Genomic DNA, 24,047 nt, shown 5'->3' on the forward strand with positions numbered 1-24,047 from the left:
CACCACGGGTATCGAAACCCGGTGTTTAGGGTTGTATGTCCGCAGACATACCGCTGAGCCACTAGGGGGCTGGTAAAAGAAACCCCATGCTAGTTAATTATGAATCTGAGAACGAGCCATTCACTGCTGCGTAACAACTATTCAAAACTGATTTTTGTTTTTAAAGTTATAGTAGACAGTGCGTTAATGAAATAAAATTGATTTACTTCGTGACGAGTTTTAGATTACAAAGTGACATTACAAGCAATTCGTGATGTAGAACATGGTTAACCAGAAAAGTCACATATGGATTTATCTGTAGCGTTATCTAGCGTCTATGAATCTAAGTCAGATGTTGACAGAAGGGACTTAGAGGTTGGTTGTTTGTTTTTTGAATTTTCACGCAAAACTATACGAGGGATACCTTCACAAGTTGTCCCTAGGTTAGCAATGTAAGACTAGAGAGAATGCAGCTAGTCATCACCACCCACCGCCAACTCTTGGACTACTCTTTTACCAACGAATAGTGGGATCAATCGTCACATTATAACGCCCTCATGGCTGAAAGGGCGAGCATGTTTGGTGCAACGGGGATTCGAACCCGCGACCCTCAGATTACGGGTCGAACGCCTTAACTCACCTGGCCATGCTGGGTCTGACTTATAGGTTGAAATTTAACGTTTGTATATATTTGACGTTTTCAGAACAAGGCTTCGTATTTACAAAACGCTCAGTAGTGCCAGTATAAACAAAATTTTAATATTGCTTTCAAGATACTTTACTTGTAGTTTCTATAACTATGCCATTTACCGAGAGGAATTACTTGTTCTTCTTAAGTTGAAATTAATTAAGATTTAAAATTGAATCAAGAGTTTCTTACACGATTGGCCACGCTGTTCACCGAAAGGAATGTTGCAAGAAGGTTTAATTATCAGAAAATGTGGCAGATTTTGTTAATATGAGCAGTTAAAAAGTTAATTACTACACTTTATTAACTATACAAAAAGCACGTGTTTGCTTCTTTGAGAAAATCTTCAATTGCTTTGTAGTGTTGTCATTGGAGTTTTGGCACAAAGCTATATAACGGATAATACGTGATCTGTGCACTGTGAGGAATCGAATCCCAGATTTTAGCCCTGATCTACGGAAACGGGGGGAAGAGCAAGAAGCATGTGAATGGGAAAGTTGGTATTTCTAAGCACGTGTAACAAATTATCCAGATTTGCACCAAATTATTATATTAACAAAGCCTACAACGAATGTATTGCAGAGGGGGTGGGTGGACTCAGAATATTATAGCAACGTCCCTGGTGTGAAAAAAAGAATCTATAATAATTTATTTTCCTCTGGTTTGATGTGATAGTTGCTAGATGCTTGGGACTTGGACCCATTTTCGGGGTTTCGGTATGATATCAGTCATGATTTTTTGAAGCACCAACTGGGGATTCGTAACATTTCCAAACACAACTGGGGCAAGGAGCACGCGTGCCAATGCCTAGCGACACCTCTGAAATTTATTTTAATTAATACCAGAAATAAAATTAAAATATAAAAATTTTAATACAGACATCTACCAAAATCGTGTAATGAATCACTATACTAAAACGTTAATATATCACCTTGAATGTTTGAGCTTAAAATCAAAGCAATAAATAAAGTAGATTATTAAGTGTTATCTTGTATACTTGTATCACAATAGTTTGTGTTAATAATCTCGACATTCTTTCGTTATTATAAATGACAGCATTTGTTGTTGTTTTTTTCAAACTTATATGGGTTGGATTCAGAATATATCTGTTCCATTTCTCAAAATATTGACTGATAGACTAACGTTATTCAGGAAATCAGAGATTATTCTGATGGAAGTAGATGTAGACTAAACCAATTCCTCAGACTTGGCCTTTTATTTCATATTCTCCTTACCTGTATGCCAGCATTAACTTGCTTTGTTATTCATTATGTACCGACTAGAAGTAGCTGTTGTTTACAGTTGCTAGGAAACTTTTAAGAGAGTAAAGTGAATACCGTGTAGTTTATAATTTTAGTGATCCACGTTCGTTGAATTTATTCTGACATTAGAACGTACGAATACTAGAGTTTCTTCAGTGAGCATAGAAACCAACCTGAATATGAAATAGAATAATTTGTGCTGTAAACACAAAAAAGGGAAATAATTAAAGGTAATATAGTTATGGAGTTTATTAATAAGGTTCCTGATGAATTTAGATTCCCTTTACAAATAACGTTTTTTTCGTATGGCGAAAACTATGTTGAACTCCTAATGTTATAATTACTGATGTGTTTAAATTGAGTCACGATGTTCTGGAATTTTTTGTTTAAAGCTAATAATTTGGAGACAAATGTTACAGGAGACAGAAGTAATGTATCTAGCATCATTACTCGGGTGTAAAACAGTATCTTGTATACTACTGAAAACTTACTGTTATATTTTCTTTTGATTTTTAACAGTTAAATGGAAAAAATACACGTCATCTCTTTATTCTGCTGTAACATTGTAAATGGGCCCGGCATGGCCAAAGTGTGTTAAGGCGTTCGACTCGATTCCGAGGGTCGCGGGTTCGAATCCCGGTCGCACCAAACTTGCTCGCCCTTTCAGCCGTGGGGGCGTTATAATGTAACGGTCAATCCCACTTTTCGTTGGTAAAGAGTAGCCCAAGAGTTGGCTGTAGATGGTGATGACTAGCTGCCTTTCCTCTAGTATTACAATGCTAAATTAGGAACGGCTAGCGCAGATAGCCCTCGAGTAGCTTTGCGCGAAATTTGAAAACAAACAAAGGCATTGTAAATAAAAAGAATTAAATTCAGGAATAAAATTCTACGTGCATGTGGTTTAGCTAAACACTTTTTAATACCCTCAAGCATTTCTGCTTTTAGCGTTCTTGTTTTGACAAAACCAAAACCACATAAACTAAATGAAACGTAAAATAGATAAGTGTTCATATAGACCTATGGACTTGCATATTACTATCTATCTCACAGATATAATTGTTTTTTATTAGGAAATTTATGCATATGGTTTTGGTGCTATTAAAAACGTTTGCTATTGTTCGCTTTATATGGACCGTGATCTTAGGTGTGTTACCTCTAAAACTGTTGTAAGTCTAAGATGTTTATTTTTTCTTGCCAGTTTATCAGACTTATTGACCACAAAGTGGACTTAACCCTTAAACAGCGGGAATGTTTCAGGTAACAGCATCAATTGATGATGGTGGCCGTTTAAGGGTTAAATAGCCTGCAGACTCGACAGCCCTGTAGAAGGATAGAGCTATCACAAATTGTTATTTGCTTGGTTAGCAGAGGTTATGACGTTTATCATGTCAGTGAGATCTTAGGTGTCTTAGCCTCTCTAACTGTTACCAGGCTAAGATGATTACATTTTATTGGCTTATTTATTAGACGTAATAACCACCAAGTTGACATCAAGAGCTTTCTGGCCCCAGAACCACGTAGGAAGATAGAACTATCCCTATCCGAGCTTACTTAATTGGCCCATTTATTAGAGTTTATCAAGCTAGCCTCTAGTAATTCCTAAGATAGATTTCAAAATGGCGCTTGATGTGGTAAACGTTCTCGAAAATACTTTACAATTTTGTACCCATTACCAGTAGTTCAGTGGTCAATCCATAGGCTTACGACGCTAAAATCAGGTTTCGATACCTGTGGCTGGCAGAGCAAAAGTAGCCATTTGTGTAGTTTTGTGCTGAAGAACAATCAGACCACATAATTGTTTATTGTTTTACTTTTTGTCTGAGTTAGCCTGCTTAAATTTATTTAATTCTGTTTTATCTTCTACAGCCCCTCCCCAGTGGCACAGCGCCAGAAACGGGGTTTCGATACCTGTGGCGGGCAGAGCACAGATAACTCATTGTGTAGTTTTGTTTTTTATCCTCAACAAACAAACCGTTGTCTTTTACAGAGGTGCCTGTTTCATTCGTATAAGTTGGCGTCTGAGTGAATTATTCTATTTATTTGGACTGAATCAGTTGCTGTGGAACATATCTTGCAATTATTATTTAAGCTCTAGGTATAGCTTACTTAATGTAGAATTATTCTAACAAAAATAGAATATCTCTGTGTACTTCATAAGAAATATGAAAATTGTTTCCCCTTTGATACCGTTATTAAAGCTCTCTATCCCTGGAAGTTCGGTGTTTCTGCCACGAGATTCAGTCCACATTTGGACCAGGGAGGGTAAGGTTTCTAGTTGACCTCTTCCTCCCCATTAGAAGTTGATGTTATTTTGTTTCCACTAAAATAATTTCTTATGCAATATCACAGTTGTTATGTTGTATAACTCGTAGTACAAGAGGGCTATCTGCGCTATTTAGCATTGATAGAGCAAAAGGAAGGCAGCTATTTAACACCACCTTCCGCTAAATTTTGACCTACGCGTTTACCGACAGACAATGAGATTGATCGTAACATTATAACAATCTCTTGGCTGGAAAGGCGAGCATGTTCTTCCTTATGTTCTTTTTATTTCTTTTTGGAACTTGTATGCATTCTTTGTCTTCCTTTCTGGAACTTGTAAACATTCTTTACCTTCCTTTCTAGAACTTGTGTACGTTCTTTATCTTCCTTTCTTACATTAATTTACATTTCGTTTTAACCTTCTTTTGGGTAAGTCCACATAAATTTATAAATCACTTTTGAATGTTATAATGGAACACCCCGAGAGAGTGATGGAGCGAGTGAATTCTTTACAAATAAAACCAGTAAAGCATCATTTTTTTCTATGTAGAAGCAAATTCGTACAGTTTCTAAATGTTTGTAAACTTAAGTAGTTCTCTACTGTTTGGATCAAAATCAAAACGTAACGATCTGATTTTACACAAAAAAAACGCTACTGTACCTTATAAATGTTTGAAACAAACCTATTAATATATGACAGCGCCACCTTTTTTATGTCACTGAAAACGACACTTATTTATAGATGAGTTTTTAAGAGTCGCGAGCTTGTCTTGTAGAACGCCAAGTGAAAGGTAATTCCTGTTGATTTGGTTTATTTCTAAAGCTATTAATTCGATCCGTCACTAACAGGCAAATCGGTGAATATTCAGTGTACCTATAATTACATTTTTACCACTAATTTTTCCTTCACTAGACAAATCGTTACCCTAAAATCCGAAAAAAATAATAATTTGACAATAGTTCTTTCTTGGCTTATTTAAAGATCACATTCACTTAACATAAGAACTTACATTATGTGTTATCTGATGATCATGGGTTCCATCCCAACCCCACCAAAAATACTCGTCATTTTAGCCGTAGAAACGTTATTAAGTTGTAGTGAATCCCACTATTTGTTGGTAAAAGAGTAGCCAAAGAGTTTGGGTAGGTGGTGATAACTGTCTGTCTGCCATTTAGTCTTTCACAGCTAAATTAGGGACGGTTGACGCAGATGGTCCTCGTGTTGCTTTGCGCGAAATTCGAAAACAAACCAAACCATGGTGTGTTACATAACCATTTTGATTTAAATTTTTTGATCGTAGTCGAAATATTTGTGTTTGTTTAGAATTAAGCACAAAGTTACACAAGGCTATCTGTGCCCTGCCCACCACTGGTATCAGAACGTAGAATTTTTAGCGGTGTGAGTCCGCAAACATGCCGCTGTACCAGTAAGAGGCGTCAAAATATTTATTATCACCATTTTATAAGTAGTTTAGAAATTATCTTTTATAACGTTGAATATATTGCACCGAAGCATGCGAAGTTTGTAAACTTATAGTTTTTGCTTTTAACTTTTATACAACTAAATTATTGTTTGTGCATATCAAAACGATGTCTTCATGTTATTTTTACATTCATTAGTATTTTTCTAAATTTTCGTTCAGAGTTTGTTTGGATGCAACTATGACGTTCTCGTTAAATAGGTGCTAGCACGTGCCAGTCCTTTTACTTACGTAAGGTTGCGTGTAGTAATGGGTAATAAGCTCGTATCTTTTTGACCTTATGTCATTGTCAACTCCATGAAGGAGGCGTGGCAGGGAGTCTGTCTCTAGGAATGATACAGGTACATCTACAAATGGGAATTAGTTGGAGCATCTATATATTACTTGGAACAGTTGGTGGTGATGTACGTAACTTTGGATAGTGGAATACTATATTTTATCATTTGAATGGGCGGTCATTCTTTCTGTCCTTGTTTGGTGCATGGGTATTTGTAAAGCTTCCTTCTCTTATGTAGAGTACGAACCAGTGATATCACAGAAGGACTTGAGGAGTGGCCCAGTTTGGTAAATTAACAAACCTTAGGGTGGATAAAGATTTTATTAATGTGTTTCCTTTGCTTTTCGTGCTCGATTTATTCTCTGTACAATATTTCTTGAACCTGCATTCTCCACATACTTATAGGTTTATCTATCAAATACCAGTGCATACGACTATAATACCATGAGTACACTTCTTCATTCGTTCAATTCTTATTTCTCTATTCAATTAATTACATGAAATGCATACAATCTCGGATGTATCCAAGAAATACAAAAGCTCAAAATGTATATATTAAACAAACTGCTGTTGACTTCAGTTTTTATTACAAATTTCACGTAATTGACAGTACTGAATAAGGTATAACATTTATTATTAGTTTATTTAAAACAACGCTTTAGAATATTGGAAAGTTATTTTTATTTTAAAATGATACCGGCAAGTATATTAGTCCGCACAAAGTGATAAACTTGAATTAACAGACAAACGTTAAATTATAATAAGTGAGACCATAAGGAAAAAGGCGTTACATAAATGCTTTAAAAATGATATTTTTAGTGAAAGAAAATCAGCATTGTAAATAAACACACAGCGTATTTAATATCTCAGCCTCTTAACAAAATAATTCATTCTGACTGATAGATGGCGCTTAACACGGAGCACATTTAGTACTTCAAGGTCTTAACAAAATAATATAAAGGGTGGCCTGTAAGTCTCAACCCATCCATATGTTGTGTCTAAACAACGTTATAATACTAATGATAAGTTGACGGCAACTGTTACCGCGACATTTGGAACAATAACCCCTGCGATGTTGAGGAAAATGTCTCGCAGAACATGGCGCCGCATAATATTATGCAGCGAGAATGAGGGACAGCACGCAGATACACTGGATACATAAAATATATGGATGGGTAGAGACTTACGGGCCACTCTGTATATAAAGACAAGTGGACAAATTTGATAAACAGGCAAATTTTTAGCTATAAATTTCATTGTTTGATAATAACCTTTACAGGTGCGTTATATAAACAACAAAGTAGTTTTGATTTTATATCTTGCATAAGGATTTAATCAGGTCAGTCAAACTGATGTTTAGGACAAATAATCGTGTTAGCATTAGGTTAAAATGCTCAAAATCGCAAAAACGTTTATAACAAAATTAATAATGAGCCATTGTTACGATTGTTAACACTTTTAATACCAGTATTTCTTGGAAAGCTATTTAAAAGGAAAACAACTGTTTTAAACACTATATAACCTGTTACAAAATAACACAAAAATTAAATAAAATATCCAGCTTTAACAAAAAATAAATCTTTTTCTGCTTTAAATGGTTCAGTCAATAGGGGGATTTAACACGTTGGAAACCACAGGCCACTTCATACACCCATCGATATTGTTCCTGTAAGTGATATTAAATGAAGAATTTTAATGTTATCGTACTGTATTTATATTAATCATAAAAGTTGGCCCAAAATTGTAAAAAATAACAGCATTATTACTAATATCAAACATTTTAATTTTTATAAATACTAGATTTTGGACTTAATTTATCATTAATGAATCTTATGACATAAATCATGATTACTGGACTTGGGTCATAGTTCGTTATTGTTGAATCTTATTATGTAGTTCATTATTATTGGTTCTTACGAGATAGCCAATGACTGGCATCTGGTAATGATTATAAAAACTTGCAACAACAATACATATTAAATTTGATTATAACAACTAATCAGGTAATGTGGGCTATAAAATAATGAAACAAATCAAATCATTTATAAAGTAGTTCTTCTGCGATGCTAATCATTCTTGGAGTTGGTAACTCAACTTTTGTATGGGATGTAACTTTAAGCAGGCTTAAAAAAAAAAAGGTAGTGTTAAAATTCGTAGACAAAAAATAAAAATTGCATCACCACAGGCCCCGGCATGGCCAAGCGTGTTAAGGCGTTCGACTCGTAATCCGAGGGTCGCGGGTTCGAATCCCGGTCGCATCAAACATGCTCGCCCTCCCAGCCGTTGGGGCGTTATAATGTGACGGTCACTCCCACTATTCGCTGGTAAGAGTATCCCAAGAGTTGGCGGTGGGTGGTGATGACTAGCTGCCTTCCCTCTAGTCTTACACTGCTAAATTAGGAAAGGCTAGCGCAGATAGCTCTCGAGTAGCTTTGCGCGAAATTCAAAAAACGAAAATAACATCACCACGTTAGGTAAATAAGAAACAACAATGTCTTTCGAACTTTTTAGATTTTTTTAATCAGAGTAAATTTTGTTTCGAAGCATCTGGATAAAATTAAAACCTATCTAAAATCATTTAAGAAAACTTTTCACGTAAAAATGTGGTAATTTTCGAGACAAGTGTTTCTAACTGTTTTTGTCTAAGAAGCCTACATTCCAGTAGCTCAGAGATAATTCTGTAGACTTACAAAGCTAAAAAATGAGGTTTTGATTTCTGTGAATGGCAAAGCACAGACAGCCCCTCATGTAGTTTTGTGCTTGATATAAAAAATAACGAACTAATTTGTCTGTAGAAAATAATAGAATACAAATACTTATCACATCTATAAAAAGTTAATCTCAATATACGTGCCAATATTTTACACCAGTGTTGTTTTTATGCCATTTTTAACCAACAACAGAGTCTTAAGAAATTTATAACTTGGTTTATAGTGTAAAAAACTATTAAAATTTCATTGTATAATATTATTAATTAGATAATCAATGATATATTAATGCTTTCCATTTCGAAATCATTAGGGATATAAAAACACACTCTAAAATGATGTAATAAACCTTCGATTTTGTAAAACTCAAAACAAAAGTTAGTCTTATTGATTCAATGCCTGTTTTCAATAATCTCTTTGGTTACTATCGTAGAGAAGTTTTTTGAAAGCTAAGTAAACTATTCAAACAAAATAACGTCGAAAATATTTATTTAGCTATGTATTTAAAACGTACAAGTAATTCGCATAATCTTGCGCCTTGGAATTTGTTTCGTCATAACTGTTAGCGCTCGACTTATAATCTGAGGGTCGTAGGTTCGAATCCCCCACAAATTAAACATGCTCACTCTTTGAGGCTTTAGAGCGTTATAATGTGACGATCAATCCCACTATTCGTTGACAAAAGAGTAGCCCAGGAGTTGTTGGGTGGTGATGAATAGCTACTTTCCCCCTAGTCTTACACTGCTAAATTAGGGACGGCTAGCGCAGATAGCCCTCGTGTACTTTGGCACGAAATTCGAAAACAAACAAACAAAAATGTACTTATAATCCAGTTGATCGACTCACCACTGATTGAATAAAACTGGGTCTATTTAATCTTATCGTTCTAACGGCCTCAAAAACGTCCATCTCTTTCTCAAGTTGTTTCTGCTGAAATAAAAACGAGGTTGCGCAGTAAAATCCTGAGGCTGAAACTCCATCCCTGTCGATCAGATCACAAAAAGATTAAAATATTATCAACATTATTACAAAATTATTAAAACTACAGCCGGAAAGCAACTGTCAAAATTCTGAATACACTGTCACAACGACCTTTTGAAAATAAAAATACGACGTAAATATAAATTTCCGTGAATGCAACAGTTGTAACACATACACTTATCAGAGAAACAACGAATTTTCTACAATTAGTCATTGAACAAGTCTTTAAATAAGAAGTTTTGGCTTTTTGTAATATAAACATCTGAAGAGTCAGTTACCACGTCAGTGGCAGTGTTCTAATCCAAGAAAGAGCAACACAAACAAGAGAAAACTCGTGTAACAGCTAGTCAAAAGTAAATAAACAGTTAATCATGATATTATCATGAAAATCTTCAAACTTGTTTGTCACAAAGCAATAACTGCACTGATGTCAATCTTGTGGAACGGATAAATACTTCAAAAAAAGAAATATATGGAAGTCGATTGAAAGAGTAAAAAGTAAACATAATTTGTCTATTTTCGCAATGCGACTCGAAATCTATTTGTGCTTAGTCTCCCGAACTCGAACTGATGAAATAAAGGAAAATCAATCAACAGCAATCATCCGCTAACTTTAGTCACATTGTGGTATTTGACAGTTACTCTTATAATGCATCCACGACCTCAAAGTGAGAACGGTGTTTTAGTGGCACTGCATCGCGAACCATGAATTCTCGGATATACAGTCTGTGCACATTAATTCATTTGATAATCCGAGCCAAATTGGGTGTATGTGTATTTTAAATACGATAAAGTTACATGGCAAATAGTGTTAAAAACGTTCACACGGGAAAAATAGAATCCCAACCATACCCATTAAATAATTTTTTTTCGATGAAAATTAAGAAAGGCCAGTACTTGTATTATTAATGTACTATTCAGGTTTTAAAACAAGCAGGAGTCATCACTACCTGCGGCTGTAACTGGTCAAGATATGGAGCTATGAGCTAAAGCTTTGCACTTGAAAAGCAAACAGAAAAGAAAACAAACTCACAGCCGTTATATGAACCACTATATCGCCGCATAAAAATTATGGATGACGTTTGTACATCATCAAGACCAACAGTGAAATGAAGAGCATTCAGAAAACGTGTGTTTTTATTTATTATTTTACTTTAAACGGAATGCAGTATATCAGTACATAACTTATTATACGTAAATATGTAAAACAAGCCACTCAGTCTAGTGATCTAAAGAAAAACAGAATTTTTACACATATTCATGTTCACTTCATCACAAAAAGAAAACAACTCACATGCACATCACAATTGTACATTGTACTCTGCTCTTGTGCTGCCATCTATCGACTTTATAAAGAATACGAATTATCGACTCAACTGAAGGTGGAGATATGTCTTCTTTCTGCCAGCCACGCAACTGAAACATCTTAATCGTCCGAGACTTTTCATTCTGTGCAAATGAAAAAAAGAGAAAAAATCAGATTAGAGGCAGTCGATTTTGAACAAAGTGGTAAAATATTTTCGGTTTAAATGTGATAAAACTCAGAAAAACATTAATACAGAAGCTTTTTTCGTTGTATTCCGTTGAAACATTGAGTTCTTATAACTCAAGGAGGTGCCCCTCAGAGACACAGCGAAACGTCTGCGGCCTTAGGCAGTCAGCAACCGGGTTTCCATATCCATTAGGCAAAGCACAGATAGCCCATTGTATAGCTTTGTACTTAATTCCAAACAAACAAACACAAGAAATATATTTGTATTATGATTTTATACTGCAACGAGTATAGGAGACAAGACAGACGATGGGGGACTAGACCCCACCTAGGAAAATCGACAAGGAGAGTCCTCTAACTACACGGAAAAAAGGGTCGAAGTAAGCTGAAGCAGTATTATAGGATAATTTAAAGTTAGTAAAGAAACTAGAATTAGAAGAATACGATTATATATGTCTAGGGACTCACGCCGCTAGAAACCAGGTTTCGATACCCGTGGTGAGCAGAGCACACATAGTTTATTGTGTAACTTTGTGCTTAATTCCAAACAATCAACAATGTTAATGCTGTTTTTCACCATCAAGGAAGACTGCAATTGCAGCTAACTATCCATAGTAAAATAAATATGGAAGCAAAGTGTTTGACAAACCTTTTACCTTTACTCAAAGTTGTCCAAGATCGTACAACTCGGATTGTCTTCAAAACCAATGATAATTTTTTTTTTATTTTATAATACACAGTACAAACTAAATTAACTGTTGCACTGGATGTCTGATTTTTTATGTTTTAAAAAATTGACTTAATGAGCTAAGCCTCGATGAAAAATATCGAGTTTGAGAATTTGGCAGAACTGGATTTCTTTGGTGTGACAGAAATATTGAAAAAAAATAATTATTAAAGATCCATTTTACACGGCCCATAAACAAAAATAAAAAATTCTACTCAGTTATAAGGTTTAATTTGAACCAGAACTTTCCTTTGTGATACGGTTATAAAAGAAACAACCCAACCCTTTGTTAACTTATAAAGCCTAATCCACATACTTTAAACAAAGTTGTTTGTCAATTTCTAAATCCCTATGTATTAACAAAAGGAAACCGTAAAACCGTGGAGGTTCCCCCGCTGGGATAGCGTTAAGTCTACGGATTTACAATGCTAAACTTGCGAGAGTGATTTCACTCGGTAGAGTCATCAGATAGGGTTTTGCTATAAGAAAAATACATACAGACCCGTGGAGTTATATTCACTAGAGAATGCTATAAACGTGATCATCGGATAATACTTTTATTAGATCAATTTGTTTGTTTTGGAGCAATGCCATGTTAGGTTAACTGCTATGTCCACTGAGAAGAGTCAAAGCCTAGATCTTTAGACTTACTGCCATTTTGCTGAGTGACATCTTGGGGTTTGGATGGAATTTTTCACCGAGATTAAGACGACAGTGAAAATAAACATTTTATTTCAGATGTTTCGAATTATACATAATCCATTTTCAGCAGTTATCTGTAATAAACAATTAACTTATGAGGTTACTGTAGCAAACTGAAACTGAAAAATATAATGAGGTTTAGTACACACACATACACTAAGGAGAGAAAAAAGGAAACGGAAAGAAATAGGAGCAAATAAACATAAGGACAAAAAACAATCAACTCGTAATCTGAGGGTCATGTGTTCAAATCTCCGTGACACCAAACATACTCGCGTTTTCAGCCGTGATGGCATTATGGAGTGACGAACAATCTCGCTATTCGTTGGTAAAAGAGTGGCCCAAGAGGTGGAAATTGGTGGTGATGACTAGCTGTTTTTCCTCTAGACTAATTTTCCGGTTTGTAGTGTTGTAAGTCCACAGACATACAGCTGTGCCAGTTGAGGAGGGGGGGGAGGGGTTAGAGGCCCACAAGCGTTCACAGACACGCTCAGCAAGATGTTGTTTATTATTGTCAGTATAGGTGGCAGCACAGTCATCTACCGCTCGCGTACCTCCTGCAAGGTTCATACGGTCATTCATTGCTGTACACGAACGATGAGCACAAGAGGGTAGTGTTTTTGTCTTTGTATTAGAATAAACATTTTCATATGAAAACGGGTTTAAAGATTATCCGAGGTACAAGACGTTAAGTTTCTACATTGTCTTCACCATCTTGTTGAAGTTACCATTATCTAAGAGTTAACCAAACTTTCTTTTCCACGTCTTACCTTCATTGGATTCTTCAGTTTAAAGCTCCGAATTGTTATACCATTATCTCGATCCGTTCCTGCGTGATGTACTTTAAGGTTACCGTAATACTGACTTCCGGATTCAGGCCAAAATGCTGAGCAACACTGCTGAATTAAAACACGAATAACAGCACATTCTAAGTGTTGAAAGCTCATAAAAAGTAGAATTTAATCAAATTAAATAATAATGAAAATTAGTCTGAAATGTAATCACAATAAAACATCTGAGTAATAAATATTTTTACTTCAAAAAATGCGCGTAAACAAAGAGAAATAAAAAATAAACCAAATTTAGAATTTGTTGAATATTTTTTTATTGAAAAAACTTGGTCATATCCGAAACGTTTGTTTTTACTATATGGAATATATACATTTTTGTGACTTAATATTATATGATATTTTGCACTGAAACATTACTAAAATTAAAGAACCAAAATTTTCATTTTACCTCATCACTGCCTGTTAATTCGTTTAACACAACCAAAGTTTGACTAGAAGAATCATAAACAAGCTGCCAGAAGTCTTTAGTTACAGAAGACAGTGGATACTGACTCACGATAATGGCTTCCTTTCGTCCGTAACCCTAAAAAGAACCAGAACACCAGACTGATAATGTAAAAGTAGAGTTTTTGTTGTCTGTTACCAAAAAAAAAGGTTTGTTTTCGAATTTTGCGCAAAGTTACGTGAGAGCTATCTGCGCTAGTCGTTCCTAATTTAGCAGTGTAAGACCAGAGAGAAGGCAGCTAGTCATCACCACCCACTGCCAACTCTTGGACTACTCTTTTACCAACGAATAATGGGATACCAAAAAAAAACAACAAAAGGTAAATGTATCAGTTACATTTCTTGTTACATCTGACATGACATAACACGTTTAACAAGACTGTTGGTCTAACAGCGAGTATTATTGTTTACATTAGAAAGTTACAGTTCTTTGTGTTTAACCTTATAGATGTTGGGCGTGGCATAGTGGTTAGCATGCCTAACTGTGAAGCCAAGTGTCTATAGTTTGCGTCCCGCTGCCGTAAATCGTGCTCCACAGTTTGATGATGAGGGTTCGTAATTACGGTGATAGGCGAATTCGATTAAAGTAGCAGAGGGTAGTTCAGACAAGCTACCTCTTTCTACTCCACCAGGTGGGGCTAGCGTAGATATACCTCGTGCACAGTTGCACAGAATCCGAAACGAAGATGATTTTATAACCTCCAACCGACGGAATTAATGTGTGAGAAGTATCAGACGGATAAATTTCAAATGTGTAGCCTAACAACATAATGTTCACATTATCGCGCGCTTGATCGCCTGCAACAAATATGATGACGTCATTAAACCCAACCACAGCTTGTAACGTCCTTATCTCTGTTTTAATGCATCTTGAGAAACGTGGAAAGCTCACAAGAGGGAGCAACGTTCATTATCGTTTTACTAGTCTATTTTCAGTGTCCAACTTCTTTACTAAAGGCAAGTAATACACGAACATAATTTTTCTTTCTTCATAACTTAGAGTGCCCCGGCATGGCCAGGTGATTAGAGACACTCGACTCGTAATCCAAGGATCGCGGGTTCGAATCCCCGCCACACCAAACATGCTCGCCCTTTCAGCCGTGGGGCGTTATAATGTTATGGTGAATCCCACTATTGGTTGGTAAAAGAGTAGCCCAAGAGTTAGCGGTGAGTGGTGATGACTAGCTGTCTTCCTGCTAAATTAGGTACGGCTAGCGCAAATCGCCTTCGTGTAGCTTTGCGCGAAATTAAAAAACACAATCATAACTTAGATTATCACTTTACATGCCATAAGACTTAACCATAAGTTGAGCAATAAAACAATAGTATTAGAAAAACCGAATACAAATGCGTAATCAAATATTTCAATGCCACTAAAACTAAAAATAATTTTTAGAAATGATATAGAAGAAAATGAACATAAAGATATGGTAGATAGGCTAACAAAAAATAATGTTGATGACACCACTGAAGACGGAGACGTAGCAGATAATGATATTGGCAGCAATGGTGATATAGATATTAAAAATAATTTAGAGATGATAATAATAATAATAATGGTAGACAGCTGTGATGTAATTATGAACCAGTAATATGGGGAGATATCTGACAATAATAATGGTAGACAGCTGTGATGTAATTATGAACCGGTAATATGGGGATATATCTGATAATGAAATAATATGGGGATATATCTGATAATAATAATGGTAGACAGCTGTGATGTAACTATAAACCAGTAATATGGGGATATATCTGATAATTATAATAGTAGACAGCTGTGATGTAATTATAAACCAGTAATATGGGGATATATCTGATAATAATAATGGTAGACAGCCGTGATGTAATTATGAACCAGTAATATGGGGATATATCTGATAATAATAATGGTAGACAGCCGTGATGTAATTATGAACCAGTAATATGGGGATATATCTGATAATAATAATGGTAGACAGCCGTGATGTAATTATGAACCAGTAATATGGGGATATATCTGATAATAATAATGGTAGACAGCCGTGATGTAATTATGAACCAGTAATATGGGGAGATATCTGATAATAATAATGGTAGACAGCCGTGATGTAATTATGAACCAGTAATATGGGGAGATATCTGATAATAATAATGGTAGACAGCCGTGATGTAATTATGAACCAGTAATATGGGGATATATCTGATAATAATAATGGTAGACAGCTGGGATATAGACTTAAACAAAAATATACAGATGTAGCCAAGACTGATTATAATCTTTAAACCAGCTATGTAAGACAGCATAAAAGACGCTTATTTAGTAAATAAGAATGGCACGGAATGAGTATTATAATAGGTGAAAGAGAGACGAACGTAAATAGGGAAGAAGATAGAAAAGAAGTACCACTGAAGATTATGGACACATGAAGGTAGAGATAGATTGTTGGAAAACTTGTTGTGCTCGGGTAACAACAGAAAATACGACGAATCGACTTGGAAACGAATAATATTGATTGAAATGAATTGCTGACTCCGTGGCTGGTTCAGTGATAAGTCTCTGATCTTATAACCCTAACATTCCAGTTTCTATATTCCTAGTAGACAAAGAACGACAATCTTTGTGTAATTGTGTTACTTCGTGTTTAAGGACAAGAAACAAACAGAATCTAAGAATACTCACGTGAACACGCGTCATGTTTTTATAGAGGGTTGAGGTACTAGAAAATGTTCTAGGTTTCGCACAGTCGACTATAAAAAAGAAGGAATTAGTTAGATTTGTATTGCTTGTGAGAGATCGAATTTTACATTTTAATGATGGATGAATAAATATAACAAAAAAATGTAGCTTTATTCTCATAGCAACCACAGGAAAAATCTGTTGCTAAATGACCACAAATCAAAGTTGTTATAACAATTAAAGATAAAACTGTTGCTATGTAACCAAATATCAAAGATGTTATAACAATCAATCACCGGATAAAACTGTTGCTAAGTAACCAAAAATAAAAGTTGTTATAACAACCACATGTTGCAATTATCGTTAGAACAACTATAATTTATGAAGGTAAAACTGTTGTTATAACATTTATAATGTAAATCCTTTGCTGTAAAAGCTATAAGCTCTTACTTACGAGTTACATAATCGGATGACCTGTTATTTGTTTTGTCCTCTGGATGACTGGTGATAATAACTTTGTCTTCTTCTTGGAACTTTGTTGTCTCTTTTCTTAAACGCTGAAAGATGGAAAGCGCTTAATGTAGTTATAGGGCACCTGCAGGTGTTTCAAGGATCTGTTCATTTCACATTAACTTTTATTTGAGTATGTAATATCTTGATGGTTAAGACTAAAGGATTTCAGTACATTAAGAACATCAGCCATTAACCTTGTATTTGGAACATGGAAAAACAAAACTCAAGGGAGACGAATTCCTACGAATTTTGCAAGACGAAACATATAATTGATAATTAAAGTAAAATCAGGAGGTCAAGAAAAAACAACGACAAAATTTTCATTGGGAAGGTGACTCATAAACAAAATCTAAGGAAGACAAATATCAACGCACTCAGAAACGATAATACATAAACCACGTATTTAGAACAAGTAAAATACAACGCAAGGGAGACGAGTTTCCACGCCCTCTGGAGAGATAAACCATAAACCCTGAACTTGGAGAAAGAAAAAACAAAATTTGTTTTCAGTTTATGCAAAAAAGTGACTTATAACTTTGGCGAACCTTTGAAACAGTAAAAAAGATTCAAATAAATAAACTCGTGATAAGAAATTAAAAAAAAATCATAAAAATATGAATAAACCTAACTTATTGAACATATCATACCTTATAAATACAAGCAGCGTAAAGCGTCATGTCACGTGTACTTGAATGTGTGTATACATCTCTACTTACACGTGATGATGGTTCGATGATTTCTTCAGGAGGGTTACATTATGTTGATACTGGAACTGAATCCAGTGTATAGATACCAAGGAAATAACCATGCAATAAAAATGGTTCAGTCTTTAAGTGTTGTGGGCTTTACGTTTCTTGCATACTTGACCTCATTGAGTTCTGAGATCTTATTAACAGCTACAACTTTAAAGTTTGTTCAAGGAACAACAAGTTTGCAACTTACCTCAAACTGGACTTGTAATCCAGTAATCTTCTGTTGACAGCTTGCTTTACGAAGTTTGTTCAGGTATAAGGGCAGCTGCTCGGCTGGTCTACAGGGGTTGTCTCCGAACAAGATTTCAACCAAAGAACGATGAACAAAAGCGTATTGTTCCTTTAGTGATATAAAAGAGTTATTGTTAAAGGTATACTTCAATATCCTTATTTGTTAAACTGGAAAAATTCAATTCAGTGGTTTTATAAACAGAAGAAACTCACAGAGCCTAAGGTGTAATTGTTTGCATACACCAAAGTTTACACTTTACAGAAGGCAGGACGGAAAATGAAAGTTTTACATCGCTAAGCAAACTGCAAAAATGAAAAAAAAACAAAAAACACGCCAATTGGTTATTATATATATGTAATGTCACTATTGATGACAAACAAACTAGTACAGATCCAGTGTCCGGCTGTACGGGTTACTACACTTAAAGCTTTTTAATTTCATAAACCTATTTCAATCTGTACAGCCAGATCTAGGTTTGTTTCATAATTTTGACGCACGTCTACATAAAGGACTGTCTCTGCATCGTTGTCTTAATTGACATACTCAAGGAAAATAACTAGACAATAGCACCGGGCGTTAGCTATTGATTAGTAGGATTTGACAATGACCCCAATAACGCTTCCACAGCCTTAAAACGCGAGACGTATTTGTTTTGTCGACAATGGGCCTAAAACTATGAACTCTCAAGACAGATCTGGCGTTGATGTTTCCTGTCTTCCTAGTCCGTACGAAAAATTTAAGGTCAATGTGTGTAACAAAACCGTATCAAGTTTTTAGCACTTCCCACCAGCCAAAATCAATAGTAAAAAGTGATGTTATCGTTTTGACACATTTTCTATCTTTTAGTTCTCGAGCCTGTAATAATCAGCGACAAATCCTTTTCTTCTTGAAGAAGACTGCTTCCATACGAGTGTGATAAAAAGGAAAATTAATCGTAATATGACTGGTGTATTTATTGTATAGAAATAATAACTGGGTGAGTCATTCTTCACCATCAGCCTGAAGGCCTGATATTAGCTTCAAAAGTATAGATATAGGTTACGTAACTTACTATCAGTTGACATATTTTCTTTTTAAGGGTGAAGTTAGGGAATAAATTTAATCATTTAAGATATTTTACGCTTGAAACAGAACACAGGAAACCTTATACATACCACAGTTTCAACTAAGTTGACACGTTGTTTCCGAAGTGTATATAGTAGGCCTAGAACGTCGACTTGGTTCTCTGCCTTCATCATCTGCAGCGCTGAATCGAGAAGAATTAGGGTTCCTGTTCGTCCTACACCAGCACTAAAGTGTACATTTTTAATATAAACCGTACTAAGCTACATATGTATATATACGTCTAGGCTTTAAGCGACAGTAAGTCAGTACTAAACGGATTGTGTATTGTGTAGTTGAGATCATATGTGCCTATATGAGGCAGGTGTACAGGGGGATCAGATTAGACTCTCATTGACATAAAGTCTACTAAACGGATTGTGTATTGTGTAGTTGAAATCATATGTATCAATGTGAAGTAAGTTTACTTGGGGATCAGACTAACCTCTAAGTGACAGTAACACAATACTAAACGTATTGTGTGGTTGAGTTGATGTATTGAAGATTGTAAAAAAGGTTTAAACCTAAGTATTGATCTCTGTAAATCTAACAGTGTAAATACCTTGGAAAAAATGCGTTTTCTTTAAAAATAATTTTTATCATAAAACAAATACACACACACACAGATATATATATATATCAACAACATTGTTATTTAAATCAGAATAATTCACAGTTATGCACTATTGTATTTCAATTAAGGATTTTAACCTATTTAGTTTTCTTTTATTTCCCTATTTAAGTAATTTGTTTTATTGAAAAATTAACTTTTTTTCTCTAAACATATAAATTGTTAGAGTTCAATGTTTTTCTTGAGTTTTTACTCGTTAATGTTTATCACGTGTTCAACGTTTTTTTCCTCTTTTCCCGGTTTTCATCAGTTGATGAAAATGTTTTCGTTTTCATTAAATATTTCCTGTAATTAAATTTCATTGGTTTTCTCATTCTATTCTTTTTCATGTTTTGGAATAATACTAATATATAAGTGTCTTTAATGAATAGTCACACTCAGTGCGGTTGTTCAAAATGCTTGAGGTAGGCGTAACTTTACAATTATTTTTCCCCATAGTCAATAGATGAGTGATTCTCCAAATGTGGTCCAGAACACAAGTCATTGACGTACAACGCCACGGCCGAGGCCCTATGATGAAACAGAACAAGTTGAGCAGAACCAAGTTTGAAAATTACTGCAATAGATAATTCTATGATGTTTCTACTTACCTACAATGTAGAAGAATGCTGGCTTTACTAGCAGGTCGGTAATTTTTGACCAACTTGAGAACTTTGACGAGGGAGAGTGAGCAGCTAGGAACTCCATGGTCTGGCCAAGCGGTGAAGTGGAATTGCTTAACTTGTCTACCAGCAGAAATCCCAGACTGCAGTGTGAAAGGGATTATGTGCATATAAATATATATTATAAGAAATATAAACCAAAGGTGATTAATGTCAATATTTGTTTAATCGTTTGGCCAAACTTTAAAGCTTTCGTTCTAATTTGATCTCACATAAAAGTCTCCTTGAGAGAAAGCGGTTTTTGGATTTCCAACGCTAAAGTTCAGGGTTTTATTCCCTGCGGTGGATACAGCAGATAGCTCAATGTGACTTTGTTTTAAAACAAACCAACCTGTACAAACGTCGTACAGCCTTAAGAGAACAAAAGTTCTAGAATAAAAGTCTTGTTTATTGGGGGGGGGGGTAATTTATACAAAGAGATGTCAACAACATAATATTTTTTCAAATAAAAATTTTGCTTCCTGGTACTCAGCGGTAAGCTTAAGGGCTTAAAGCGTTAAATTTCGAGGTTTATCCTTGAGGTCGGAACATAGCCCACTGTTAAGCTTTTCGCTTAACGACAAGCAATAATCACTTTATTCATTCGGTTTAAAAACCAGAAACTCTTATATGTGTAGATGAAGATCTTAGTTTTGTACAATCAATATGTTATTTAGAAATAACAATATGTAACTGGGCCTGACATGGCCTGGTGGTTAGAAGGCTCAACTCACACTCTGCTGATCGCGAGTTCAAATCCTGTCACCGAACGTTCCCACTCTTTCATCTGTGGAGGCATTATTATGTTACGGCCAATCCCATTTTTCGTTGAGTCAAAAAAAGTAGTCCAAGAGTTGGCGGTAGGTGATGATGACTAGCTACCTCTCTTACCTCTAGTTTATCCCTTGTAAATTATTGACGACAATCTCAGATAGCCCTCGAGCAGCTTGGCTTTAAGCGAATTGCTAAAAACCAACAAACGAGAGGTAACTTTACAGTTCACAGATCTAACATTTGTTTATAATTCACTAAACGAGGACACAGTAAAAGAGACACAATGAAATATTAATTCTAGATTTTAACCTATATTTTTAAGTCGTTATTATAACATATAAAGGGGATAGACTACCCATACCTTGTGAAGTTTAAAAGTCCTGATAGTGTAATCAACAAATTCTTCCTGACTCACTAGAGTAATGGAGATGTCTCCATGTTTACTTGTTGTATCCGGCCAGTATTTCTCGCATTTTGTCTGTGGTATAAATACAATAATTTACTTTTTAACTAGCTCATGTTTTTCCATATACTTGTATATAAATATCTATCTTTAAGTTAGAAAGTGGTTATAACAACTAAAGAAATAATATTGTTTTTGTTCTAATTGCTTCAGATCTTCAACAAATAATGATTTAAATGTATTTCTATACTTAAAGAGCAACTCAGAACGTCTGGTATGGATGTTAACACTAATAAAACAGAGAGCAACGTTTCGACCTTCCTAGGATACAACAAACTACAAAACCTTACTTTGCTCCATACTGCATGTTCCCGACATCAGCGGAAAAAAATAACCAACATTTGGAAAAAAAACTTGTAATAAAGCACAACATTTCAGTAAATATCAAATTTATTCAAAAACCAGATACAAAACTAAAGCCCACAGTATGTAAAAACTATACAGACAAACACAACACTTACATAATTTATAAAATACAATGCAACAACTACCACATCCTCTATATTGGAAAAACAAGTAGAAAAATGGAAACTAGATTCAAATAGCACAAAAAACATCTTCACACGTTTTTAAACACTGCAAATCAAATAAACACAACATAACCATAGAAAACATCCAGATATTAAGTGAGGAAACAAACGCAAAATCAAAGTCCTACTTGTACAGCAACTACGACCAAAATTAAACCAATATAAAGGAACATCGTTATACCTATACTAATTAATAACCTGACATCCAACTGCAACGTCCCCTACAATTCCGTACCTGTTTATACTCTCGTCCCTGAGACATGTGCCTGGCAATGTTCGTTGAGAACTCTCTGTTTGTTAAACTGAAGATGGCCTAGAAAGGTCAAAACGTTTTTCTCTCCTTATCAATAAAAGTGTTAATACCCATACCAGCCGTTCTGAGATACATTTTTATTTCAAGTGGGTTTCTCGTCATCAAGAAAGAATAACTTAGCTATAGGTTTCTCAAAAGAGATAAATTGTCCTGTATATTGTTAGCATATTGATTTTTCAGGTTCTATTACGGTCTTAAAATATAATACACGTTTTCTTAGTGGTTTCTGCATCAGAGTAAAATCTCCCATACCGAGTTAAATCCACCATTTTCAGAAAGTATGATTTTCATTTGTTTGAGTTAATTTGTTAAGGTTTGAGTTTTAGCACTGGCTTCTGCAGTGTTAATTACGCGCTAAGCATCACTTACTTTTGTAAACATCAGTAATAGAATATTCATTTTAAAACTATAAATCTCTCAGAACGTTCGTACATGGAAGTAGCTGTACTTCTTACAAGAAAACGGTTCGACATTATTTGAAAATGACAACAACGTATTTCTCAGCAACTACCTTACTTACCTTACTTTCCTCAATCGTGTTACAAGTCATGATGATTTTGCAGATTTTACTTTGCCAAACAAGTCTCCAGAAATCGGAAACAGTGTTCTCTAGAGGTCCTACATTACAAAAAGTTCACGCTGTAAATATCTTCAGACTTTCAAATACTTTATTAAATTTCGAACTTTTAACTGGATTGAAATCAATATTAAGTTCTGATCGAATCAAATCAATTAATTTGATCAGAACTAAATATCAATCTGTTCACGACTAGAGCTAATTAAATATACTGTTCTTACGTTGTTAATTATAAAAATTACAATACATCGTTTCTTCAGTTGGGTACCTTCGCTTTTAGAGATTTTCGGCCGTAATCCCAATGATATCTCATAACGTACAACTAGTTTAGGATAGTTCTCGAACCCATACGCCAAGCTAACATTGCAAAATACTCTTTATGCGAAAAACAAGTAATAAAAAATAATAGATACGTTGGAAAATATTATTACTATTACTGATGTGTGTGTTTGTTATAACAAAGTTACAGCAGGTGATCTGCTGACTTTACGGAGAGGAATCGAACGCCTGATTTTCGTGTCATAAATCTGTAGACTTACTGCTGTACCAGCGGGAAACACTGTTATTGATGAAAATAAAATTAAAGAAAGACTATAGACTCCAAACGATAAAAACAAGTATTTCTATTTCGAGGATAATTCGTTATAAATAAACATAAGTTTTAAAACACGTTTTACATTTAACAAAAGTTTATCATTAGTTCTTTCACATACGATAAAGTTACGTTTTAGACAGAATAAAAAGAAAATTGAACTCTTTGTTTAGTCAACGTTTTATCTGTTTGTCCATCTTCACTGACGAATAGTGGGGTTGACCGTCACAATATAAAGCCTCCACGACTGAAAGGGCGAACAATTTTGGTGGGACACGGATTCAAACCCACAACCCTCAGATTGCGAGTTAAGCCTCCTAAAAATTTGTCCATTGATTATGTTTTGAGCTTTGGTTTAAATTCGCATTTTGATATAAATTTTAGTAGAACTTGTTATGGCAAACGTCTAAGCAAT

The 24,047-nt window shown here is 34.9% G+C and overlaps 1 protein-coding gene across 5 annotated transcripts in view; it reads right to left on the minus strand.

Moving 5' to 3' along the window:
- Nucleotides 1-7,389: 7,389 nt before the first annotated feature.
- Nucleotides 7,390-24,047, minus strand: part of LOC143242097 (receptor-type tyrosine-protein phosphatase T-like) — a 35,596-nt gene continuing 18,938 nt past the window's right edge. For 4 of the 5 annotated variants that reach the window (XM_076485428.1, XM_076485429.1, XM_076485433.1 and 1 more), the window contains 12 exons: nt 22,984-23,081; nt 21,519-21,635; nt 20,333-20,487; nt 19,165-19,300; nt 17,969-18,118; nt 16,968-17,070; nt 16,517-16,584; nt 13,799-13,933; nt 13,330-13,458; nt 10,933-11,087; nt 9,504-9,639; nt 7,390-7,615 (listed from right to left, as the gene is read on the minus strand). In XM_076485428.1, the coding sequence (XP_076341543.1) occupies nt 7,553-7,615; nt 9,504-9,639; nt 10,933-11,087; nt 13,330-13,458; nt 13,799-13,933; nt 16,517-16,584; nt 16,968-17,070; nt 17,969-18,118; nt 19,165-19,300; nt 20,333-20,487; nt 21,519-21,635; nt 22,984-23,081 (1,445 nt within the window). In that variant the 3' untranslated portion in view covers nt 7,390-7,552. The remainder of the gene's footprint in view (nt 7,616-9,503; nt 9,640-10,932; nt 11,088-13,329; nt 13,459-13,798; nt 13,934-16,516; nt 16,585-16,967; nt 17,071-17,968; nt 18,119-19,164; nt 19,301-20,332; nt 20,488-21,518; nt 21,636-22,983; nt 23,082-24,047) is intronic. The other variant, XM_076485440.1, reaches the window with a different exon arrangement.

This window comes from Tachypleus tridentatus, chromosome 2 (assembly GCF_004210375.1).
Source record: "Tachypleus tridentatus isolate NWPU-2018 chromosome 2, ASM421037v1, whole genome shotgun sequence".
Lineage (NCBI taxonomy): Eukaryota > Metazoa > Arthropoda > Merostomata > Xiphosura > Limulidae > Tachypleus > Tachypleus tridentatus.